This window comes from Buteo buteo, chromosome 1 (assembly GCF_964188355.1).
Source record: "Buteo buteo chromosome 1, bButBut1.hap1.1, whole genome shotgun sequence".
NCBI classification, from domain to species: Eukaryota; Metazoa; Chordata; class Aves; order Accipitriformes; family Accipitridae; genus Buteo; species Buteo buteo.
The window spans coordinates 82,702,812-82,726,549 of record NC_134171.1 but is presented as its reverse complement, the minus strand read 5'-3'; the positions used below and the strand labels follow the sequence as shown (position 1 = coordinate 82,726,549).

Sequence of the window (23,738 nt, the reverse complement as noted above, 5' to 3'; positions counted from 1 at the left end):
TCTTAAAGGGGAAAGGGGTGGGGAGAAAATGAACCAAACCTAAAAACTGGCACACTTTATCAGGTGGTTCTAGTCAGATGGCAATAATACATTGAGCTGTCATTTTAAGGACAAAAGTATATAGTAGTACATTTTAAATCCAGCAAGTACATGCTGTAGTTAAGCACTAAGACTAAACATGTGCATGCATATGGACTAGAGGATCAAAATTTTCTGCTTTGAAAAAGGATGATAAAATGAGTTCTGCCAGGAAAAAAAAAGTGTTCATTCAGAGGCATCACAGAGTAGGCTGACAGGAGGTGGAAGCAGCAGAACTTGCGCAGTAGATGTCTGAATTTGGCAGTGAATTAAAATTCAGTCTAAAATAAACTTAGTTGAGTACAGGCAGAATAATGTTGAGCCTGTACACTCCCTTCAGTGTGAGCACATTATGTGAAAAAGTGAAATTTCTACCTGAAATTTTTCAGAAAGCTTGGACGAGCATCTAATGCTGGGAAGTATGGGGTTATGATTACAAGAAATTCAGATAAGTTTTTGACCAAATACGAAAGCTATTTATTTGTTGTGGGTTTCGCCTATGTTTCTTATAACTTTCAACTTGTGATATTGGTTAAGAAAATGTCTGAAAAGTCAGCGTATGGCAAAAGTGGTGGTGTGGATGCAATATAAAATATTTTTCTTCTCAGATTCAATGCTTGTAAGGATATATTTTGGGTAGTTTAAGGATCATCTAAGACAGTCATATATTCTATAGTATGTATTGTAAACTTTTAAAATTATTTTCAGTTTGAGTATAGAAAAGAAGTAATAATAAATGCAATTCAATCATAGAAGAGTGACGGATGATGTGTGCATAGGAGAAATAGGAGTTGAGATTCCTTTGAGATGTGCAGGTGTTGACACCTGTGGTTGTTGCCCAGTCCCCTTTTATGGGTTATGGAGGAAAACAGGTGCTGTCACCTAGTTTTAAGCAAAGATGCTTCTGCCTGCATAGTGGTGCTGGGCACCTGCAGGTTGGGTCCAGGCTGCACTGGAGGTTTTTCTCATCCGGGTGCTCAGGCTCCAGGCAACTGCTTCTGGGTGAGAAGGGGAGGACGGGACCTCTAGGGGGTTCCGAACTCATGCCTGCCTGATTTGAAGGGCTGCTTTGGAAAGGTTCTGTTGAAAACAGATGTAGCGTATAATGAAATAGAAAACTATGTTTCTGTGGAAGAGAACTGTGAGCTTATTGTGTATAGGCTGCTCTCGCTGATCCTGACTGGAAGGTGTAGAACTGTTACCGGTTTTGGGGGCTTATACGTACAGTTGCTCCAGTATCTTCCAGATGAAACTTGAATTTAGTAGTGCCAATAGTCTTTGCTTTGCTGGGATTTCACCTAACAATTGGTAAAACCATTACAGCTCTTCCTCCCAAGAACATATGCTTACGTGACTGTTTCAGGTTTTGATTTTCAGATACGTTTTTAGTTCTTTTCCCTTAACCAAAAAGCCTGAAAGACATGACCCTCGTAAGGCAAGGAAGCAAACAAAAACTTAAAAAAATTCATGCCCTTTCATACCACACCCAGGTTTATGAGTTTGCAAACCAACTCGCCATTTTGACTTGTTGGAGGCAGGAGCCTAGTGAGATTCCTGCTTGGTAAATCATGTGTGCTGGTCTGTCTATCTTTATCATGGCTGTTATATATTGCTCGCTAGTGTTGCCAAGTACTTTTCAAAAACTGTCTATTCTGTCACAGAAGTTGTGCTTTAATTTGCGGTCATTTCTAAAAGTGCTTTAGGACAGCAGTTAATGTTGTAACTAACTAAAACTGTTTCTGTACAGTGTAGGGAATGACAGGCCTGCAGAATGGATTTATTTGTTTTATCGTTTGGGCAAACATGAAGTACAATTCTAATCCCTTGTGATAACGTCAACTTAGTCACTTAGGAATTACAAATTTGGGCTATTTCTGGATATCGACACCGTTATCATTAAGAATTTGAAGTTTGGGAGGGAAAAGCCGCGAATACAATCATTCTGTTCTAAAATGAAGCACGGTAAGAGCAAGAGAAGAGCACCAACTTCTGAAATTATTTTGATGGCTTGGGAGGAAAAGGGAGGGCCAGTAAGGAGGATGAAATCATTGAGTAGTGAATAAATGAAGAGGCAAGAATTGTTGACAGCAAGCTTTTTTCTTACTTTTTCAGTAGTAACTACTTACTCAGGCAGTGGTACCTACTGTTATATGCTATAGTTTAATCTCCAAAGCCATGAGAGACTAATAACAGAACTGAAAAGAAACTTAGTGGTTAAAATATGGATCCTGTTGAGATTGGTGGGAAAGCTGTACCTGGGTTTATAAAACTAGCCTGTCAACTAGAGTCTTATGGTTAGCTGTCCTGTGCTCTGTCTGCTCAAAATATGTTTTCTTGCTAGTAACTGTTAAGAAGTTGCACAAACGTCTGCACCGATTTCTGTACTGAAGACCACCTTGGGGTACTTTTGCTGAATGTTTTATATTTCCATTACTGCGACTGCAATTGTGACTTTTTTTTTTCCCCCAGAGAAAATACACAGCATGTAGAAATCAAATTGAGGGCATCAAAGTAGCTTTTATTTAGAAATCATTTACTGCGAAGGAAAAAAGTAACAATAAGAAAAAAAATAATTAAGTTCAATTACCGAATGCTTAGCTGAAGCAAAAAAAAAAGTGGAAACGTGTGATCTAAACTAATAATATAACCAAAACCCATTACACTAGTAGTCTTACTTAACTTACTGAAAACTTGCTGGGGAGCAGTGGAGAGCAAGGTATGTATTCATAATGGATTTGAGAATGTGGGAAATTAATGTATTTTTTTCTTTTCTTTTAGGTAAGTAACTGAAGGGGACATGAAGAATTGACAGTTAAATGGCCAGCATGTTGCAAAAGGTATTTCACTTTAGATTGAAGAAGAATGCACAAATAATTTGAGTACATATTTAATGAGTATTTTCCTCTTAAAAAAAAACCACCACAAAAAACAACAAAAAAACCCCCAAACCCAAACCCGATTAAACCTTCTTTTGTTTACTGGATGATTGAAAGAAGTAAAAATCAGCAAGGTCATATTTGGTGTTCATGCTATCCTTGAGTGACATCAGCATCTAATGGGAAATGAGATGCTATTCTTAACTTTTTATCGATGTAACCCGTGACAATCAACCAAATGCCAACCTGCGTGAGGTCCTTCTACTTCTCTGGTTGGCAGTGACGCTGTTGAACATGCAGGTAAAGCGTTTGTGATGCTTCACTAGCAGGTTGCAGGTTATTTCCAGGTAACACACACTGCACTATTCAGTAGTGAGATGTAGCTGTGGGCAGGGAGTCTTCTTGAGCTCTGCTTGCTGTCCCTATACAGGGGTTTAATCCTTCTTCACTATCAGGTGACATCTAGACTGTCAGGAGAGGTCCTCACTGTGTCATTGCAGAAAGAGAAAAGAACCTGGTTTTGGCTAGTTGGCTAAAATTATTTTATTTACTATAAAAGTAGTAGGAATAATAATGTGATGACTGGAATATGTAAGTATCATGGTTGAAATCTTTTTCTGCCCCAGAGACTTTGCCTGAGGTCAGATGAGGTATTGCTAATTTTGCTGCTGGTCACTGGAAAGTCTGTTTTAGATGTGATCATTAAGTTGATAGATGTGTCACATTGGATTTCTAAGGGATGATATCACTAAGTAACTTTGAGAAAGCTAAACTGGTATCTGGTCTCCAAACAGGCGCTTCCTTGCCAGCCAGATGGTTATGTAGGTATGCAAGGGCTTACCATGCATTGGGAAGCAGTATCTCTAAATATGCTGCTAACAAAATTCTTGAGCTTCTGCTGATGACACCCACACGTAAGCTTTAAAGCACACCCTGCTATATTTTGTTTGCAATAGCTGTCCTACTGATTATTTTTTAAATAGCTGGTAATTGATTATAGTTTTGTAGCATGTTTGTTGTCAAATGCAGTAGTCTCTGAAATCCATCGGAAGTGTGTAGGTTGATGGGAGAGCGATGGTTACATAGAGCAATTCCAGTTAATACCTATTGGGGTGGTAACGTAGTTATTTGGAAGAATCTTTAGAAAGGCTGGCTAAAGAAGAAGAATTTTGTCTTACAAAAATGTCTGCTTCCTAATTATGAAAGTTATACTACTTAACATTTTTGACATTTTCTGCTGTTCTTCCTGACTTTCTTTTCTCTCCACTGGGATTTTAATGACATAGAAATGTCATGGAGAAACAAAGCCTTACCTGAAGCTGATTTAGTAAACTGGAGTTTGCAACTGTTTCAGCTTAAAAAAACCCCACCCTGTTCAACTAAAACTTTAATTGCACTTGATTATTCTGATTTGCATTTCAAGCAAGAAGTATTTTGAAAGCTGGGGTATAAATGTGTTGCAGCTAAGCAAGAAAACAAATCAAATTTTTTTTCCTCTCCTGAAGCTTGCTGTAGCTTTACTAGCTCACAGGTCCTTCTGAACAGAAGCACAGACGTACCAATGTGTAGAAGGTAGTGATGGTGGAGTTCTGCTTATTATCAGTGAATAAATGCCTTTGTGGGAACTAAAAGTTCTTTTAAGTCCCCAGAGAATGCTACAACATCGTTTTAGCCTTTTAAAAGACGTGTCACTTGGCTAGCATTAAAACAAAATGCTGCCAATTCTGCCTACTTTAGAATTTTTCTTTCAGTTTGAGCAGCTAAACATTAAGAAAACCTCCAGTTATGAATCGGAGGCAAAACTTTCAGTAACTTGGGAACGATGGGTGGAGCCTGCAGCGCAGTATAGTTGTTGCTTTCTGAAAGTGGGATTCTGAGCGCCCCAGATCATTCACTTATTCTTGACATTTACCTTCCCCAGTGTATGGATGCTGATGTGGAGGCCTGAGTGCATGAATGATACACCGTTGCTTAAAACTGGTTTCAGGCTCTGAAAGAGCTAGGGTTCCCTCTTTGAAGTTGATCCTTTCGGTAGGCCAAAATGCATCCCACTTAAGGGAGTGGTTCCCCTTTAGTCCATGAGATGACCTTAGGATTTGTAGTATAGCAGAGACACAACTGCATGGAAAATACAGTAGAGTACAACTTCTGCATAACTGAGATTTTTCTTAAGCAGTTATTTGGAACTGATAAAATCTATGTAAAAATCAGCACTAATTACTTGTGCGCTAGTTTTATATGCCTAGCAAAAACATTAGATCTGATGCAATGCTTACTGAATACCTTATGTATTTGTGAGTGTAGAATTAATATAAGTTTGTCCCATATAGGTTTATGTCTCGTGAGTGACACTAGGATACGTTGTAGGGAAACAGATATAATGATCTAAAAAGATGAAATTAGAGTGATTTGTTTCAGGTAATTTAGTTTATTACATTTGACATGTTACTGAGTCTCCGAAACATAACTGGAAGCTTCCTCTGGGTAACATGTCGTGTCCTGTCTGTCTTAATGATCATCTGCAGTGTGTTGTTATTCTGTCATTGTAACTATGTGCTTTCTATCAGAAGCCAGCAGAGACTCTGCTGCTGAGGAATACAAAATGCCTTTAATTTTTATGGGAATAATAATCTAATTTTATATTATGCCTTTAAAAGTTCTCAGAGGTCATCTCAGTAAACCGGGCATTGCTCTATGAGCTGCATGATTACTATCTCAAGCAACCTGCCACATTGGTTCTTGAAGTACAGATGCACTTTTTTCTCCACACACCCCCCCCCCCCATTTTCATGTTATATATGTTTTTGTCTGTCGAGCCATATGCACACATTAAAGCTCTCAGTAAAGGACTTTAAACATTATACTGAGATTGTACAGTTCATTTAGTTAAATGCCAAACAACATGGTAAGGTCAGGGTTTCTCAAAAGTAGGTCAAAATCCTCTAAGATTTCAGAGTGTCACTGTTCTCTGGTAACTTTGCCTTGCCTTTTGAGAACACAAGTTTCTAGCTTGTGTGATTGTAGAGATACCAGTGGAAATACGAACTGTGTTCACGTGGATTTCCCCAGTGCTCAACTGAGCCTTTGTCCTGCCTGAAATGAGAGGTAGGTGTTGTCTCTTTCAAGACACTAAGGACTCGGCGATCAGACCTGTCTGTATGTGTATACATACATTTCTTATATCACAGAACAAAATGTGTTTATTTGCTATTGGTAGGTAATAAGGTGGCCAGAGTTGTGCTATGTGGCAGGGAAATGCTGCCCTGTTTTTCACTCTTCAAGCTTTTGATAAAAGATGCTTACTGGATTTATAGCACATGCTCTCCCCAGCTTTCCGTGGAGGCAGGCCGCAGAACAGGCATCACCCTTTTGTTCCTTTCTTGTCTCTGGCTCGGCTGTTAACAGCCACCTTTTTTTTCTCCTTGGTGATCCAGAACTGGGGCAATTGCTACAGCACCTGATAAAATGCTGACAGATGCAGTAGGTTTTTTTTTTTTTAAAACCAAGTCAGCTGCTGGGGTGTTCAACCTCCAGCTTTACAAGAGAATCTGCCTGGAATCTCTTATTGATTGTCCTGATGTTTTTTCAACATTAGAGAACCCAAAACCTCTGTGAATAGAAGCTGAATGGCAAAATCTGCCCCATCTCCTACCTGAGAGACATCTATTGTGTCTTACGATTTAGATATGATAAAAAAACCTCTTTACGGTCAGCTCAAAATAGTTATCCTTTCCAAGTGATGCAGTTTCGTATCTGATATATGTCCAAACAAAGAACAGAGGTACACTGGGCTGGATTTCTATTATTCAGGGGCATAAGAAGCTATTTTTTGGACCTCTCTGAGTTATAATACTTTTTATTTTTGGTATCATATTTTTTGAAAAAGCAGGAATCAATAGATCGCCACTTCCTTGTTAGTAAGCTTACACAGGTGCATTGGAATGCAAAGGGGCTACTATGAGACCATGAAAAAATATACAACTGTAAAAGTGGTCAACAGGACAGAAGATCTTACTGGAGTGGCTTTCTGTCTGCTCTGCAGGCAAATACTTTTTTTTGTTAGGCTTCTTTTATTAACGTACCTATTCCTTTATGAACTAATGCACTATACATGGTAGTGTGCAATTCCTACATGCTAAGCTTTTTCAGTCACTATGATTTCTGTTCCACACTAATATAATTTTTTCATCCACTGGCAAATACGGTATTAAAATCTGAGCAGGACAGACCTAGCAGGGAAGGAAAACTCTCCATGCAGTTTGCTGCAAAACACGGGTACAGATTTGATCGGTCAATGTGGTGCAAAGTTCCTGTCAGTGGAATTTATCTGCTGAAGGATTTGTCCTGGATCCCTAAAGATACAAGTTATAGCTGTGTTTGATGTGTCTTATTGTGTGTTTGAAACATCTGGTGAATTCTGTAGCTTGACAGTACGCTGTTCATAGTCATGCTAGTAAAATTTTGAAGAGTGATTTGGTGCTTGTAAGAATCACTGAAGTATTGTGATGTTTGGCAATTTGGTTTTCTGTTTAATGCAAAGAATGCTAAAGAATATTAGGTTAACACAACAGTAGTTAGTATTGATAACTGTAAGCAATATAGTGTCATTTTGGGGAGAAAAACCCATGCTTGTTAGATTCAGTTTCTGTGGAACTAAGAGGGTAATTCTGCATGCTAAATTCAACTAATTGCAAAGGAGAGGAGATAAGTTTTGGAACTGGAGCAAAGGGAGGATGTAATTTTGTTTTCTGTTGTATGTCTGCCTGACTTAGAAGAATGGGGAAGGCATTGTGTAATGCCTAATTAGTTTAAAACTGTCTCACAGTTAGTCCTGATAACTAGACTGATAAGCATTGGGAAAGATTTGGTTTACTGAAATGAATACAGAATTGGATCCTACACTTTGCTTTGGAAAGTTGAGAATTGGTCATGCTCTACAGCCTGGTTTTACCTGGAGAATTGTGTTGATTAACTGTAATCTATAATGGGATGCTTCTATATTTTTATTTGTATATGTTGGAAGGTTTGATTCATAGGTGCTCAGTAACAAATGCAATGCTACTTTTCTGCTTTACTTCAATAAGTAGTGAAGAGCACTGTTTTATACTACAGTGTGAACAATTGATCATCTTGCCAAATATTTCTGAGCCTGAGATGACTTCTTATCCAAGTTGATTCTGAGTACGCAGCTCTTTGACTGTGTCACATGCTCTGTTGGTGGTATTTTCCTGTAGCTAACTCCATTGTATTAGTGAAAAGGGCTGTGAGTGGAGGACATGTATGCTTGTATGAAGATTTTCAGAGTGAGCAATGGAAGTTTTAGAACTGACAGAAATATCTTATGTCTGCACCTTATCTTTATTTTATTTTTTTTTTCCTCCTTAAAAAGTGGATGCAGCACTTCAGGATTTCTTCTTTGTTTGTTAGCGTATGTTAAAAGGTAAATTGCATCTTCTGAGGTCTGTGTCTGAAATGCTTGTATGCACAAACACAAAACATGATGTCCCTGCCCATGGCAGGAGGGTTGGACTAGATGATCTTTGAAAGTCCCTTCCAACCAAACCATTTTGCGATTCAGTGAAAAGTCAGTTTTAGCTGTACTCCTCCTTTCCTTCCAGCTGCGTTGCTGTAGCTTCATGTTTATTTTTGTGCTGTGTTTAAAAATGGTACAAAATGCGTATCTTAAAATTCTGACTAAATGTACAGTGATTTTAAGTTGTGACTATTATCTGCCTGTTTGAATTTTCTAAGGAACTGATACCTACATCTGAAAAAAAACTGCACAGCATTTCACATTAAATGGTACTTTTGTTGGCAGCTTCAGGGGATGTGAAAGTTTAAATGGGCATAATGAGTAAATTACCCATTGACTTTAGACTGTTCCTTCAATACAAGAATGAATGGTGTGTGGTGAGTTTGCGCTGCTTTTTGCCCTCTTCTATTTCGTTGTAGGTATGCAAGAGGCTTATTTTCTTCATGATTAATTTAATCCATCAGAATCTGGCCTGTGTTACAAAATGCAAGGAAAAGCATACTTTTATCGTTACGAAAATGAGCATGGAGAAGTCATGGTTATTTTCTTTTTATCTTCTTGGGATCTGTGACTACAAAATGGGAGAAATTCCAGAGTCTCTATAAAGACTTAGAAGTATTTCACTCTTGGTATTGATTTTTACATGGAATGCTTTCAGATGCTGGGGCAATTAGCAGCTAAGCTAAACACAGACGAAGAGGGACTGCTCCATCAGAAGTTGAAACTAATGGGCTGTAAAGGCACACAGAATAATTCAAGTGTCCAGTACTAGGTTTGAACCTAGACTGCCACCAGAAGGGGTGGGAGGCTGGATGTGTTGGCCAAGGGCTGGATGATGCACTGTGAATGAGTATTAGCTGTTTTAAGATGTTGTGTAGCCATGCTTGAAAATAGCTTTCAGTTTAGTAGCTGGGAAGAAAATGGGTGAGGAAAGCATCTCTTGCTTGAGGCAGTCACTGTTTAAGCAGCAGATTGTATATGGCCTTTCCGTGGCTTCTTCTGTTCTGGTTTGTTTTGTTGTTGGGTTTTTCCCCCCCCTTTTTTCCTGGGCATAAAAATAGAAGGAAGAAGCCACTTCAGATAGGCTAAGATATTCCAAAGTGACTTTGCTTTATTTAAAAAGGAGCCTAAAGTATAAATCCCGAGGAAGTGTCTGATATGGTCCTAAGCCTTTCCACAGCTCATTTTCTAGACGTAAAGTAAAACTCGACATGTGAAGCCTTGACTGCAAAGAGCAGCTGCCAATTTTTTTTTATCTGTCTTAGCCTTTCTGCCAAAATCTTACTTATTTTCTTTTACTACAAGCATGGCAGTCAAAAGGGCATTATGTTTTTCCAGTGAGAGAATGGGTAGTTCTTATCAGCCAGACAAATTTCTTGCATTCTGTTTATAAACATATGTTGAGAAAACACTTTGTTCTCATGCAGTTTTTGCAGTTTCCTTATTGTGCCAGGAGAGATGAAAACATGGGTCTGGCCTCTTTGCAGAGCTACTTCTAAAGGTATTCTCCTTGTTTAATGTTTCAGGTGATAATTATTGGTTGCCTTTTTTTTTCTCGGACACCCACCCCAACCCCCCGCCCCATTTGCATAGCTGCAAATCCTTTCATGTATGTTAGGGGGTGTTGCTATTTTAAAAAAAAATTTGTAAATGGGCAGTTTTGGATGAGGCTTTGTGTTAAGAGGTGAATAAGAATGGGTAATTAAGCTTACTCCAAATACTCTGACAAATTAATTGGATACCAGTAGTTTTTTGGCATTCCATATTTCCTTTACATTTAAACAACAGCAGAGAGCTACCTTGACAACCAGTCCTGCAATCATATCATGTAATGCTTAGTCAGCAGCACTACAAATTTTTATATACCTGTAGCACTAAACAGACAAGCTCGGTAAATCAAGCAACGATAATCCCTGGTCTCTTTTAGAAGTTGAAATTCAACTATTTTATGCTGTTTTTGTCTCCAATTGGTCTTCTCTCCAGCTAGACAAAACCTTTTAGGAAGCAATGCTATGTCTTCTGCCCAGTATATTAACTGTTGCTGGGAGTAGAAGCTAGAACATAGGTAATAACAGTCTTAGATGAAATGTAAGGGTGGAACATTGTTGTCTCTGCTTTTCTCCATCTGTGTTCCAATGCTATTTCTAGCACAGGTAGACGTTGAAGATAGGGCCAAGGTATACAACTTTGTCAGGGTTTCAAACATCACGAAAGATTTAGGCGTTTCAAAAGTCATCCTTTTAAGCTTGTGCCTATGTTTAAGTGTATTTGTATACTGGAGAAACTTCATTCTTCAGTCTTTAAGTGCCACTTAAAAATGCACATCTAATCTTCTGTTGATCTGAGCGCTTCATCCCTGTTCTGTTTTCTCTGAAGATCGTTTAATTGGCTGTATTTCAAGAGTCAATGCAAAATCAATTGGAAGTGAGGTTTGTGTTTGTGTTGGATGTAAGTGTTAATGGTAGAAAGGTTTCCATTGACACGTTTGAGGGTGAACTAGGTCAGTCTCATCACTCTTTTTGCTCTAATGGACAGGGTAGGCTTTTTTCCTTCATAAAGCATCAGTGGCATGTAGTTAATTTCTCTGGTTTTATAAATCTTTGGCTTCCCTAGACTACTTTACAATGGTGTGAAGTAATAATTAAGAGAATTACAATAGCCCCAAACTTTTCATCTATTAAAAGGGAGCAAGCTGAGGTAACAAAATATTGCCCCCAATGTATGCCTCAGGTTAGGAACACAAAGCTTTCCGTGAAGTGTTATAAAAGCAATCTGTTTACTCCCTCACCAAACCTATTCTCCAGATTTACTTGGGTAGTGGGAAGGAGGGAAAGGGCTGACATATATTGAATATATTTTAAAGTGACTGCAAACCTGCTCTTTAGTTTTTACAACCACCTGTGGCTGTAATGTCTATGGTTCAGAGGCCTGCTTTGCTGCAGGGGTGGGAATGTAAAGGTAGAGGACGTAATTTTTATTTCCTTTGCTTACTTGGAGCCTTTTAGCTAATGAAGCTGAAGAAAGCTGGTCTGCCTCATTGTCTACTCTTGTTTTGCTCAGACTGTAATGTCACAGCAATTTGTCTCATTAATTTTTAGCCACAAGAACAAATTATGATCTGCTGTAACGGTAATTAGATTAACTAAAAAGGTCATAAAAATGATAGGGAGGCAGTTGTGTATTCTAAATATCAAAGCTGTGCAATTCAATTTGTATTTTTCCCAAATATTTTTAATTAAATATATCGAAGTGTGTGTGTGTATACACATATATGTATGTATATGTACACGTATGTGAGTGGGTATAGAGTCTGTAAGTGTACATTAAATAAAACAAAGACCATAGTTTTGGTTGAGTTTAGCAAATGTTAATGAATTTCTATAAATTCTCGGAGGAGAGTCAGCTGATGCATTTGAGTTAAACTCAAAGCACTTGGATAAAATCCTGCACACTAGTAGGCAATGGACACTTTCTGCTACATTTTAGTTCTTTAATGCTTAGACAAACACTTTTTTTAGATGGGAACTGGGCACTTTTCTAAAGATTCTGTTTACAGTTTGTTATAGAAGAGATTTTGAAGTGAATGCAAATAGAGGAATTAAAAAAAACAACTAAGTGTCTTTTGAGTGATGCAAAATTTAGGTTGGTGGTTATGAAGTTGCTGAGAACCTACAGCTGAGCCTTCTGGCAGGAGAAATTTCTAGCAGGTGGATACGAGGTAACATGCAGTGTAATAAGTTGCTGGGGTCCCCATTTAGTAACTATTCAAGAAGAGCAGTTAATGATATTTGGAATGAGCTATTAGTTTTCCAAAACTTTAAAATCGAGTAGCAGCTGGAAAACCTGAATTTTGCCTGGTGTTAAGAATTGTACAAATACTGAAACGAAGTCTGATGTAGGATCCTCCATAAATAATGTTCAACACTGGATGCCTGTCCTAATGCATCAGAAATGGAATAACAGAAATCATCCAAAGAAGGCTAGTACCATCCAGGAGAGCACAGATGGTGTTCTCAGAGGAGGAGGAAGAAATGATCCTCCTATTTAGGAAAAGGTTAATGTGAGAGTATGTGACAGTTTTATTTATACCTCCCTGTTAGGAGGGTTAGCTGGGAGCTGCCATTTGCTCCGTATCTTCTCATAACTCTACAACAGGAGTTTGTCTGTATGAACATTACGACCTCTAATGTGGCCAAAAATTTACAAAACGCTCTACTTTGTTCTTGTTCCTCTTCCTATTTTGTTAACTAATGTTTTTAAAATCACTTCATTGGTAGTGATAGTCTTGAAACTGTAAATACACTGTTAATTGATGAACTGCTGCTTGCCTTATTTTTCAGACAGTCTGAAAGCGTGCAATGAAATAAACTTTGCCTGGGCATTCAGATCATAACTATATTTGTTGTCCATAAAAGCTGAATTTCAAGATCAGACCTGAGGGTCTGTGTTGCTCGGTGTTCTCTCTTCAGCAATAGCCACAGCCTGGTGCTTGGGGAAGAGTAAGAACAGGGCAAGCGTATCTCATACTTCCCATGAATAATCTCCCAGCCTCCAGCTGTTTTCAGCTCAGGGGATTTCCTGAGCTGGATATTGTCTCTGTGTGTTTAATAACCCTCAGTAGTTTTCTCTTTCACAAACTTGTCCCTCCTTGAGCTGAGGTAAACCCTTTCCATATTGCTAAATGAAGGGAAATTCCTGCCACCGCCTCTGTTCCAGCTGCTGGGGTGGGACATATGAAGCCTGATGTCTTAAATTCAGGGTGAGTAAATACAAGGTTTAAGAAGGAAAATAGTGATGTTAAAAATTATGGATAGTTATTGCTACAGTTGAAGTATTGTGCTGAATACGGGCATATGATCAAGAACAAACCTAAAATGTTAAAAAAAGAATACTGTGTACCAAAGACAGAAATTTGACTAGGCATTTGAGCCTTTGCAGTAGCTGACTGTCTTGATAGTTCTCTTGCTCTCATAAATATGACTTTATTTATAAAATATTAGTTTTCCAAAGGAAGCCATCAGGAAATTAATAACTTGGTAGTCACAGCTGGGTTAAAAAGTGAAGGCATAATAGCAAGCTCTTACTGAGGTGCTCCCTCCATTTTATGTGCTGAATGATGCAGGGGTTTTGTGAAAAAGCATCTATTGATTCTGTAGCACAAGAAATTAATGTACTCTATTTTCTTATTTTTAGCATTACATGTTGTTCCCATCTTTCATTTCAAACATTGAAAATGATTTTTTTTTTTCCCCTCTCAGTTTCCTGATTTTAAAGTAACTTTGTTGAAGTGTAGAAACTTAGAAAATGCATCAGAAGTGGGGGACAGAGCCTCATTCCATCGAGTCAAACCAATTCCCTTTAGGTAGGTCCCTGGCAAGGTAGGACTCCTCAGCAGTATAGCACAGCTTTCTTCCATCTGCACTAAGAGTACACCCGCAAGCGCCGGGTCACTTCCACCCGGTCTGCGAGCCTGTGGCACTGGAGGGATAAGACAGGAACTGTACCCCAATTGGAATTGTAGGGGAATGTTTGGTAGCATCTGTAAGTGTATACAAAGTAGTATTCTTGCTTTCTGCCCTGTCCTGGTCCTCACACTTTCCTTGCGTGTTCTTCCATTCTCTTCCTCTTCAGCCCTTCACATGCAGGGTGGTCTGTCCTTTCCCTTGATGCGTAGCACGTGGCAGGAGTATCGAGGAAGACCGTCTTCCTTTTGCTCTTCTCTGCTGGAGCCCAGTGCCATCCGGAGCGCTTGCCAGCTGTGTGCCCTGCTCGCAAGGGGCAATGTGGAGCGAAGCACAAGCACAGTTCAGTAGTCAGCTGGGATGGAAGGGGACAGATGATGCTGAATGCAAACAGAATCTTGCAGAAAATTATTATTCACCTTTTGAACTTCTGTTTTAAAGAAATGGCAAAATGATAGCAAACTGCTCATTTCCAAGTGCTTTGCGAACTAGTTATGAAAAGCACTATACACAGGAAAGGCACTGTAACATTAAATGTAAGCTGTATTTTTAGAGGCCTGGGACTTGTTCAGTTTGGGGTGAATTTTCACGGGGATGGCAGAAAGTTTAGCTTATCCCTGGCATGGCTGCCAGATTTTTAAGTCTGTGCTCCAAAGTATGAATATTCTAGAGGTTCTCTGTGAAATAAATGGTGGTAAGAATTTTCTTAAAATAATCTGTTCTGCACATACAATTTCTTTTTTTTTATACGGCTAGACTGTCAGCCTGAGAGAGACTCCAAGTACTGACAGTGTTTGAAGTTTGGCATAATAACAAGCAACTTGCCCTTATACTGTAAATTGTTAGGCAATCTGCAAACATTGCTCTTCGCACCACAGCAGTAATATCTGTTAGTGTAAGAATTTGGTCTAGATTGTGTAGTCCCTACTTGGGAACTTTTAAGATGACTTTTTGCTCTTCTTTAATCAGTTTCTGCTTTAATTGCTCTTGTGGTTTAACCCCAGGCAGCAACTAAGTACCACGCAGCTGCTTGCTCACTCCTCCCTTCTACCTGTGGGATGGGGAGGAGAATCAAAAAAAAGAAGTGAAACTTGTGGGTTGAGATAAGAATGGTTTAGCAACTAAAGTAAAATAAATAATAGTAATAGCAATAATAATAAAATATAAAAATAATTGTAATGAAAAGGAATATAAGAACAAAAAAGATAAATAAAACCCAAGAAAATACAAGTGATGCACAATGCAGTTGCTCACCACCCACTGACCAATGCCTGAGCAGTGATCTGCCCCTCCTGGCCAACTTCCCCCAGTTTATATAGTGAGGATGATGTTCTATGGTATGGACTATTGCTTTGGCTAGTTCGGGTCAGCTGTCCTGGCCATGCTCCCTCCCAGCTTCTTGTGCACCTGCTTGCTGGCAGAGCATGGGAAACTGAAAAACTCCTAACTTATTCTAAGTGCTACTTAGCAACAACTAAAACATCAGTGTGTTCTCAATGTTATTCTTATGCTAAATCCAAAACACACTGTACCAGCTACTGACAAGAAAATTAACTTTACCCCACCTGAAACCAGGACAACTGCAAGTGGGAGAAAGTATGAAAATGCTGAGAGCTGAACTGATGTACTAACATCGTGGCAATTTTAGAAGGAAGGAAAGCATAGTCCCTGAAGCCTACATCTGGTCTTCTGGGCTGCAGCATGTCCTCAACAGCAACAGTGCAAGTCCAGTAATACAACTTTTATTTGTGTGTGACATCTGATATTTTCTAGATCTCCTTGGCAGTGCTATAGCAGCACTAGGAGTTGCTTGAACGTTGCTGTTCATGTACCCTGTGGAGTCATAAGCTCATCCAGCAAAACAACTGGGTGCTAGTGTTAGCAGGGAAAAAGACTCTTGTTTAAATAGTTTGGCACATCAAAGTATAACCAATAAATTATTACTGTTAAAATAAATATTGCCAGAAGGCATCAGTATAATGACAGGAATTGGATTTGAGTCATATGTGACAGTACCTTTTAAGGGCTGTAGCTACAGTAAAATACAAGTCCGTATATTTACCTAAGTATTGTGTTGATTTGGAAGCATGCACTCAAGCTGCATAAATGAGGTTTCATTTACTTTCACACATGTATCGAGTATAAATGTTTTGACAGTTCTCCCATTGCTTTTCCTTTAAAACTCATGCTATCAGTCTTTGGGATGTGCTCTCGGAGACGAGCTGCTCTTTCCAAACGTATATGTCAGTGTTTAGTTTTGGTTTTTTGGGTTTTTGTGTTATGTCATTAGTATAAAATTGGCTTGAAAATGATGTTTTTTCCAAAGTTTGGGGTGGTGGTGGTTGATGATTACTAAATTTATTTTTGGGTGTGTGACAGTCTTTTCATGGCATGTAAGTCAATTTTGACTTACTGAAGAGATGGGCACAGAGAATTAAGAAAGATAATGTTTAGGAGTTATTAATTTTTTTTTTAAAGGAAATGTTTTTCATACCTTTCTTACTCTCTCTTTCATCTGGTTTTAATTCGTTTGTGCTGTTTCATCTACTTCATAGTTACTAACCACCAAAGAACAAAATGTATATTACTCATCATTTCCCTTAAACTGGACTCCCTTATTAAGGCAATTATAGCATGTAACAAATTCTGTTGATGCCCAAACTGTGTCCAAGTCCATGCTTCAAGGGGAAGCCAAGTTATTTGTATGGGACTGAAGTACAACATTTCTCTGATAAAGGCCAATGTTCTGGAATGAAGTCTAAATGGGAACGATGGTCCCCTGCCAGCCTGTCGGAGAGTTGGGGTCATGTAATGTTGTCAGTAAGCTAGACAACAAGCCAGGGCAAGAAATAGCTTCTGAATAATTTTCTTTATCTGTTAACCAGTCAGGAAGCTGTAGCTGTGATAGCAGTGAAGCGAAGTTATTTAAAAACACTGATAATTAAGAGATTAGTAAGTGTTGGTTGCTATGCTGTGCAGCTTACCTTTTAAATATTTTTTAAAGAAAATCCAATATTTAGTTAATAGTTTTTTTCCTGTTTTACATTTTAGTCATTTCATTTTGCTCAGTAATAAGTTATTAATATTTCAGCAAACCAGACTGTGTTGTTCAGAAAGTGTCTACTAATAATTTTATTAGTTGCCGGTGAGGGGATTGTTGTCCCTTGATTTTTTTTTTTAACTCCTTAATCTCAATGGAAGAAGTGTGTGCTATTTAGAAGAGGTTTTCAGCTGTATGATGAGAACATGGTCTTGAAATTGCCTATCTATTAATATGAATAATATCATGTGAATAATTTGTCATAACTTCCTAATGCACATTGATTTGAATTTTTTAAAGGGGATTTTAGTTCTTCGGTTCACGAGGAGAAAAAAGGAAAATACCTCAGTATTTTTAGGTTGATTGCAAAACTGGAAAGCTAGATTCATTCATAAAGAATAAATGTATAGAATGATTCTAGGATAAAAAGCTGAATGTGTGTACTTTGGACCAAATTAATGGAGCTATACTGATTTACAGCTGCTGCCTCCAACCTCTCCTGCCTTTATCAGAAAACCGGTATGCTAGTAAATGAAGTATAATCAGTTGGAATACTGTAATAGGGTAACAGGGACTTAAGTGTTGAGGTTACCGCTGTGGAAAAATAGTCTCTGAGGATGCCTTAAAAATGTGCTTTCACGTATTTGAGTGCTCAGCAGTAACAGCTTAGCTAGAAGCTGTGAGGGAGGCGGGGGGTCTCGATGCATCAGCTCGGGTGGCTGGGGCGGGCAGGAGGCCGCTGTCCGCAGATTGTTTCCCTGGATGGGTGCGTGTGTGCGGGTGGACGTGTGTTCTTGGCATAGTGTTCGAGCAAGCTGAAATTATAGCTGCTAAGAGGTATTTCTTTAATATTTTAGCAGAACGTGTGCACGTGTGAATACCTAACTACAGCTTTTATACGTGTTTATTTTCCCTCCCATGCTTGTTCTCCATGGCTTATGGCATTTAAATGGTCAACTTATAAACTCTGTATCAATATTTAAAATACTGTTTTAAAGATTGCTTTCAGGTACATGAGCTAGCTAGACACCAATGCACTTAAATGTTCAGTCATTTGGAATCTTAACTGAGTATCTTGTTCTCTTTGCCACTTCAATAGTGTTTGCTAACGCTGTATTTAAGTCTGGTAGGCTTTTTAGGATGTTAGATATTTTGACTATTTCCATTTGCTTCATTTTGGGTTTTTAAGATATGATATTTTACAGTGACATAGAGAAAATGATGTGTCCAGCAATGGATATGCTCATGGGATCCTTTTTGTGGTGGATGAGCAGTGACTGAAGTCTGCGTATGTATTTATAGCTTGGTATTCACACAGATCTGCACCTGGCAGTGCTCGGGTCCTGATACACTCGCAGACTGTTAGAGCTGTTGCCAGAGATGGTTACTTAGCACAGTATAATCACTGAAGAGACACGAAGGAAGACATTATTGCTGCCCATTATGTATCAGTTTCCAGTCTCCCGTGATTGACGGCAAAGATGGAGACCTGCCACTCACTGGCTGTGGTTAATGCTAAATGAGCCAGGGAGAATTTCACTCAGGCTTTGCTTCTCGGTTCCCCTCCGCTTGCTGTTGATGTAGGAAGTTCAGCCACTGCCCCTTTTTAATCAGGCTGCTTCCACACGCCCTCCCTGTCTTGGGCTGATTGGCATGTAGTAACCGTGGTGTGTGTGTAAGGGGGGAATAAATGTGTGTAACTAAGATACACTGCTTGGGTTTCAGCTCCTGGTGCCTGTAATGTTAGCCCTGAAACCTAAATAATGGCTGGTAAGCATGGCTCTGTGGGGCTGAATTTTTGCGTGGGTTATCGGGGAAGACTCGTGTCACCCCAAACCTTGATGGACTGGAGCTGGGGCCGAGCTGTGGCAGCGCCCTGGGCAGGTACTGCCACATGGGGGGGGGGAAGGGGGGTGCGGGAAAGCCGCCTGCTCTGTTGCCGCTTCGATGTTACGAAGCAGCTTTATTCCGAGAGGTTTGAAACCGGAAGACCTATGCAGAGCTTCAAAATAATAATGTCAAATGTTTTGCAGCTTTAGAAAAATGGTCTTCTGCAATGCGTGAAGATCAGTGTTTAAAAAAGGTTTATCTTGGCTTGCAGTATAACATCTTGCATCATTGAAACGTTGCACATCAGGTACCGATAAAAATGTTCCCTTTCCCGTGTTGTTTTATCCTGTTATATTTGTCTGCATCAGAACCGTGGGGGGAGAGGGAAAAAAAAACCAAACTAGTTGCCTTCGAATCGTCGTCTCCTTTAAGGCAGCGTGTGGCGGCTCCGCCTGCTTCGTGTCCCTTTGGCCGAAAGAGGGAGGCCTTGCCTTCTTTCCTTCCTTCCTTCCCTCCCTCCTCCCGGCCCGGGGGCGGTTCTCGGGGAGGCGCCGGGCAGGGGCGGTCGGTCCGTCCCGCGGCGCGGCCGTCACCCTCGGGGTGCCCACCCGGGTCTTGACCTCCTGGTTTGCGGAGGCAACGTCCTCCTTCCTTTCCAAAGAGCGATGATGATGATGATAATAATAATAATAATTGTTGTTCTCTGCTTCTCGTTAAAGGTGGGTTACGGGTTTGAGAAGACTCTCTACGAAGCAGTGTGAAATGCCCGTTTGGGGTACTGACGAGCTGATGTTTACAAGCTTAACTACAAGCTTCAGATGAGCTTAATTGCTGTGTGGTTACCTGATTAACAGCTAAGTGTTAAGCCAAAATATTTTGATCTTGGAAAGAGTAAAATGAAGTTTTCTGTACACTTTGACCAGTGCTCAAGAGAGGACGTTTTGGAAAAGAAGGAGAATGTTATTGCAGAAAATGTAATAACATTTTTCAACTCTAGCTTTAGGATAGGTGCTTAAAATATGGCTTTTTAGCTGGAGGTACCCAGGCTTACAATAATTTCTCCTGTTGATGAACTGCACAAAACCCCCTGTTTTCAGTATTTTTAGGATAGATAGAGGGAACCGTGTAGGCAGCATACCGAAGTGGTTAGGAAAGTCTTGTAATTATGCCAGCTACACAAGGAGAAAAGCAGTCTTCTTACGTTTAGTTTTACCCAATAGTAATGTGGCCATAAGAAATCGTGCCTAAATGATGTTGCATTTTCAGTGGAGGTGTATGACCCATCTGTATGTGTGTGTTTCATCGTGACAGCAAGCATCTAATTATGAATAAAATTTATACAGATTTTGATTTGATGCTCTATTGCCACCTTCTGCTCATCCATCTTTCCACCACACACTTGTGAGGCAGTAGTATGTTGCACTAGGGAACTTGCATTAGAAGTGACATTTGATTATACAGTGTTTTAAGGAAGCACTGCCAAAAGGAAATGTCAGTTCCTCTTCTGAATTCCTGAATGCAAAGCCCTGTTTAAATAACACAAGGAAAATGTCTTCCGTAGGAAAATGAATGGTAGTTTTTATAATTTTGAAAACTAAGACATAAGCCATTTCTCTGACATGGGGTAGCTCAGTCTGACTTTGATTAGCTTAAAAGCTCACGAATCACAAACTGAAGCAGACCACAGTTGTGTTATTGCTTTGTGAATTGCAGAATTTGAGACTAATTTAAACCTTTGAACACTTTAATAGGGAATAGAAGCAATTGTATAAGTATTATTGACTCCTTTAAAGTGTATTGATTTGTTCTGAAGATTTCTACTTGGTGGTCTCTGGAAAGCATGCCCCTGAATGTTTATCATGTCAGCATGTATGACTTATTATATGGCCCAAACACTTACTTTAGCTCCTCCTGCTCCATTAGGAGCTCTATTCAGGCAGAGGGAAATAGAAAATATCAGCTAACTTGGGATACTACTAGTAAAAATTTGTCCTTTTTAAAATGCTGGAAATAATGTGCAATTTAAATTATAGCTGAAAGGCATACTGATCCTCTAGTAAAACTCAGGATAGAGAGGGAACAGAGGAAGCTTGATGGTGTTATGAACAGGTATTTTTAGCTAGGACAATTAGGTAGGAAGAGAAGCAGCCTTGAAATTTCACAGATTCTGACATCCATGAGGAAGCAGGTGTATCATTATACACTAGTTTCTTCTTCTTTCCCTCTTTTGGCATGGCTTACCTAGAAGCTACGTCGGTAGCAAATTCTTTTTGTCTGAACCTGCTCAACACCTGCAGTTTGTGAGGATAAAGAATGTGAAGTCAGAGTTGTAGGAGAAATAAATCTGGCTAGCTAACAAGTGTACGATGGAGGCTAGCAGGTCCCCAACTTCATTGTATTTTATGCGTATTTATAAATAGTGCAAAATAGGCTCTTCAGACTTAGAGAGGCAAATGGGTTACATCTTTGATAGAGCTTAATGACCTGGATGTTAAAGGCAGGAAGAGTGATTTGCCTTGTCTGTTATAGCATAGTAAAAATTTGTATTGGCTGCTGAAGCCAGCTGGCTGCTGAGCTCAGATACCCAAGTACCTACAGTAACTCAGACAATGGTGTGAGAAACATGCGAGCGGCCATTCATTTTTTCCTGACAACTTCTTGTTCAGTTTGCCTTCATCCTTGAAAGAAAAAAAAATCTCTCTGCATCCACCTTGATGTCACTTTACCTAAATGAGTCTCTAAGCATGAAAGCTTTGTGCAAAGCAGTGTCTGGGCTAAGCATTGCATCTAACTTGCCCTGGCTTTTTATGTGGAGTAGGTGAGATTCTGAACATGCTTATAGTGTGAGTTTTTGCCTACTGAGGACCATGCTTGCTTTTGCCTGGACCTAGAATCTTGTGGCCCACGTATTGAAAGGGCTGTAATGTGAGTAATGGCATTTACTGATCTGTGGTACCTGCCCAGGGGCGTACGCAGGTATGTATTTAGTTGTTTTGACTTGCTTACCGCAGGCTATGAGAAGGGCAGAGTTATTGGTCTACTATAGATTATAACTTTTTACCTCACAGTAACTTATTCTTGTGTTGTAAAACTGATGCAAAACTGTTTTAAATCTGTATGGTATCAATTTATTTTAATTTACTAATTTAAGTAAATTTAACCTGTTTAAAAATGGTCTACATGAGTGCCCATGCACATGGTCCTGGCTTCTGCTTTGATCTAGCGAAGAGTGGACTCCTGTCCACCTGGAATTTGAATGAACACTCTTGGACCTGTGCTTCTCATTCAGAATTCTCTCTCACAGGTGAGTTGCTTTTGCACAGCTTCGCAACACTTTTTTTCTGAAATGGATTTATCAAGCAGATGCACTGAGGCACAGTTTAAAGTCCTGCTTATCACTGCACACAGTTCACTGAAGCTTTGCTAGTCAAAGGATCCTTTGATAGATGGAGCTTGCTGGGTATGTGTCACTTTTAGCTTAAAGACCAAATCTTTAAAATTTGGATAAAGCCACGAAATATTTATTTGCCTGAAGGTGAACGTCCATATTAGTCATGGACACGTTGTATGTAAAAATGAGGAATGTGAGCTTAATTTTGCAGTGCAGGTGGGATTTTGAAGTTTAAGAACTAGTATAAGAACAAAAGATGCTATAGAATTAGTCTTGAGACAGATGCACCAGCTGTGTGGTTAAATAGCGTGTTTGTGTACATAGATGCAGTTATTCATAATCTGACCTCTTGAGTGGCTGCAATTCAACCCACTTCAGCCCCACTAGTGTCCAGCTGCTCTTATTGGAAGGTGGCATCTCAAAGAGGAAAAGGGCAGTTCAGTTTCAGTGCCTCAGAGGTGGCACGTGATGGTACTTGTTACAGTTTTCTTTGATTTGCTATCTGTTCTGTAGGAATGGAAGTGACAGGACAAAGGTAGTGCTTAGGCTGCTGGGCATCTGAGCAATGGAATAAGAGCATCCTGGCTACATGGTACATGTAATTTTTTTCTGTGTTTGTGGATTTTTTTTTTTTCTCTCATGTTTTCCTTAAGTGAAAATAGACAGGACAAAAATATTTACTGAGGAGAGCATAAATGAGTAATATCAATAATTATTGCAGTAATATAAAACAATATTTGTTTTGCAGAGTTATATAATTACACATCTGATTGCTGGGAATTGGTCTTCAACTTGTCTATTATTAGGAATTATTTAGGTTTATGTACTAGCTGTCAAAATATGACAGCATTTTTTCAGTGATTCCAAGTGATTTGGCTTTCTTTGCCTTCCTGCTTGGGAAACTTAAGTTTGGTATTTCTTGGGTTTCAGTTTTTCCTTTATTTTCATTTATATTCCACTATACAACAGCCTCATAAATATCTGGTCTTTACTGGTAACTTTTATTTTTAAATTATTTTCTTAACACCTAAGAACTACAAATTAGATTGAGATTGTCACAAAATGTAAAATAAGTAGGGAATCAAAAAGAGTCATTTCAGTTTTAGTAAGAATCTGGATTTTAGTTACATTATGTTTGGGGTTGTTTTTACTTTTGTGTGTGTGTATTGTCAATAAGCTTATTTAAAAATTGGCTCTCACTTGCAGCTATTTTTCAGGACACTGTTTCAGAGTGTAATGAAATCTTGACATTTAGTCAAGCTTTGACATTTTCTGTTAGACCAGATTAAACCTTCGTTCGTGAAGGTGCATTTCAATAGACCAGAAAATGGCAGTCAGAGGGTCACCTTTATTTCTGATAATGTCTGACTTTTAGGCAACAAAATAACATCAGGACTGAACTTGGTCTCTGTCTGGAGCTACAGAATGTGTCAAATGCCTTTGTGGACTGAAACTCTGAAATGCGCTTTTACTTCTTGTTTTTACTGTAAAACTAAGTTCTAACTGATTCAAGTCAATTAAATAGAAA

At 39.1% G+C, this 23,738-nt stretch overlaps 1 protein-coding gene across 3 annotated transcripts in view; it reads left to right on the top strand.

Moving 5' to 3' along the window:
- Positions 1-23,738, top strand: part of ANK2 (ankyrin 2) — a 381,291-nt gene that overhangs the window by 56,095 nt on the left and 301,458 nt on the right. The window contains exon 2 of one of the 3 annotated variants that reach the window (XM_075037696.1): positions 2,857-2,915. The exons of 1 other annotated variant lie outside the window; for it this stretch is intronic. In XM_075037696.1, coding sequence (XP_074893797.1) covers positions 2,895-2,915 — 21 coding nt within the window. In that variant the 5' untranslated portion in view covers positions 2,857-2,894. Of the gene's footprint in view, positions 1-2,628; positions 2,916-23,738 lie in introns of those variants that run through there. One more of the 3 variants, XM_075037705.1, reaches the window with a different exon arrangement.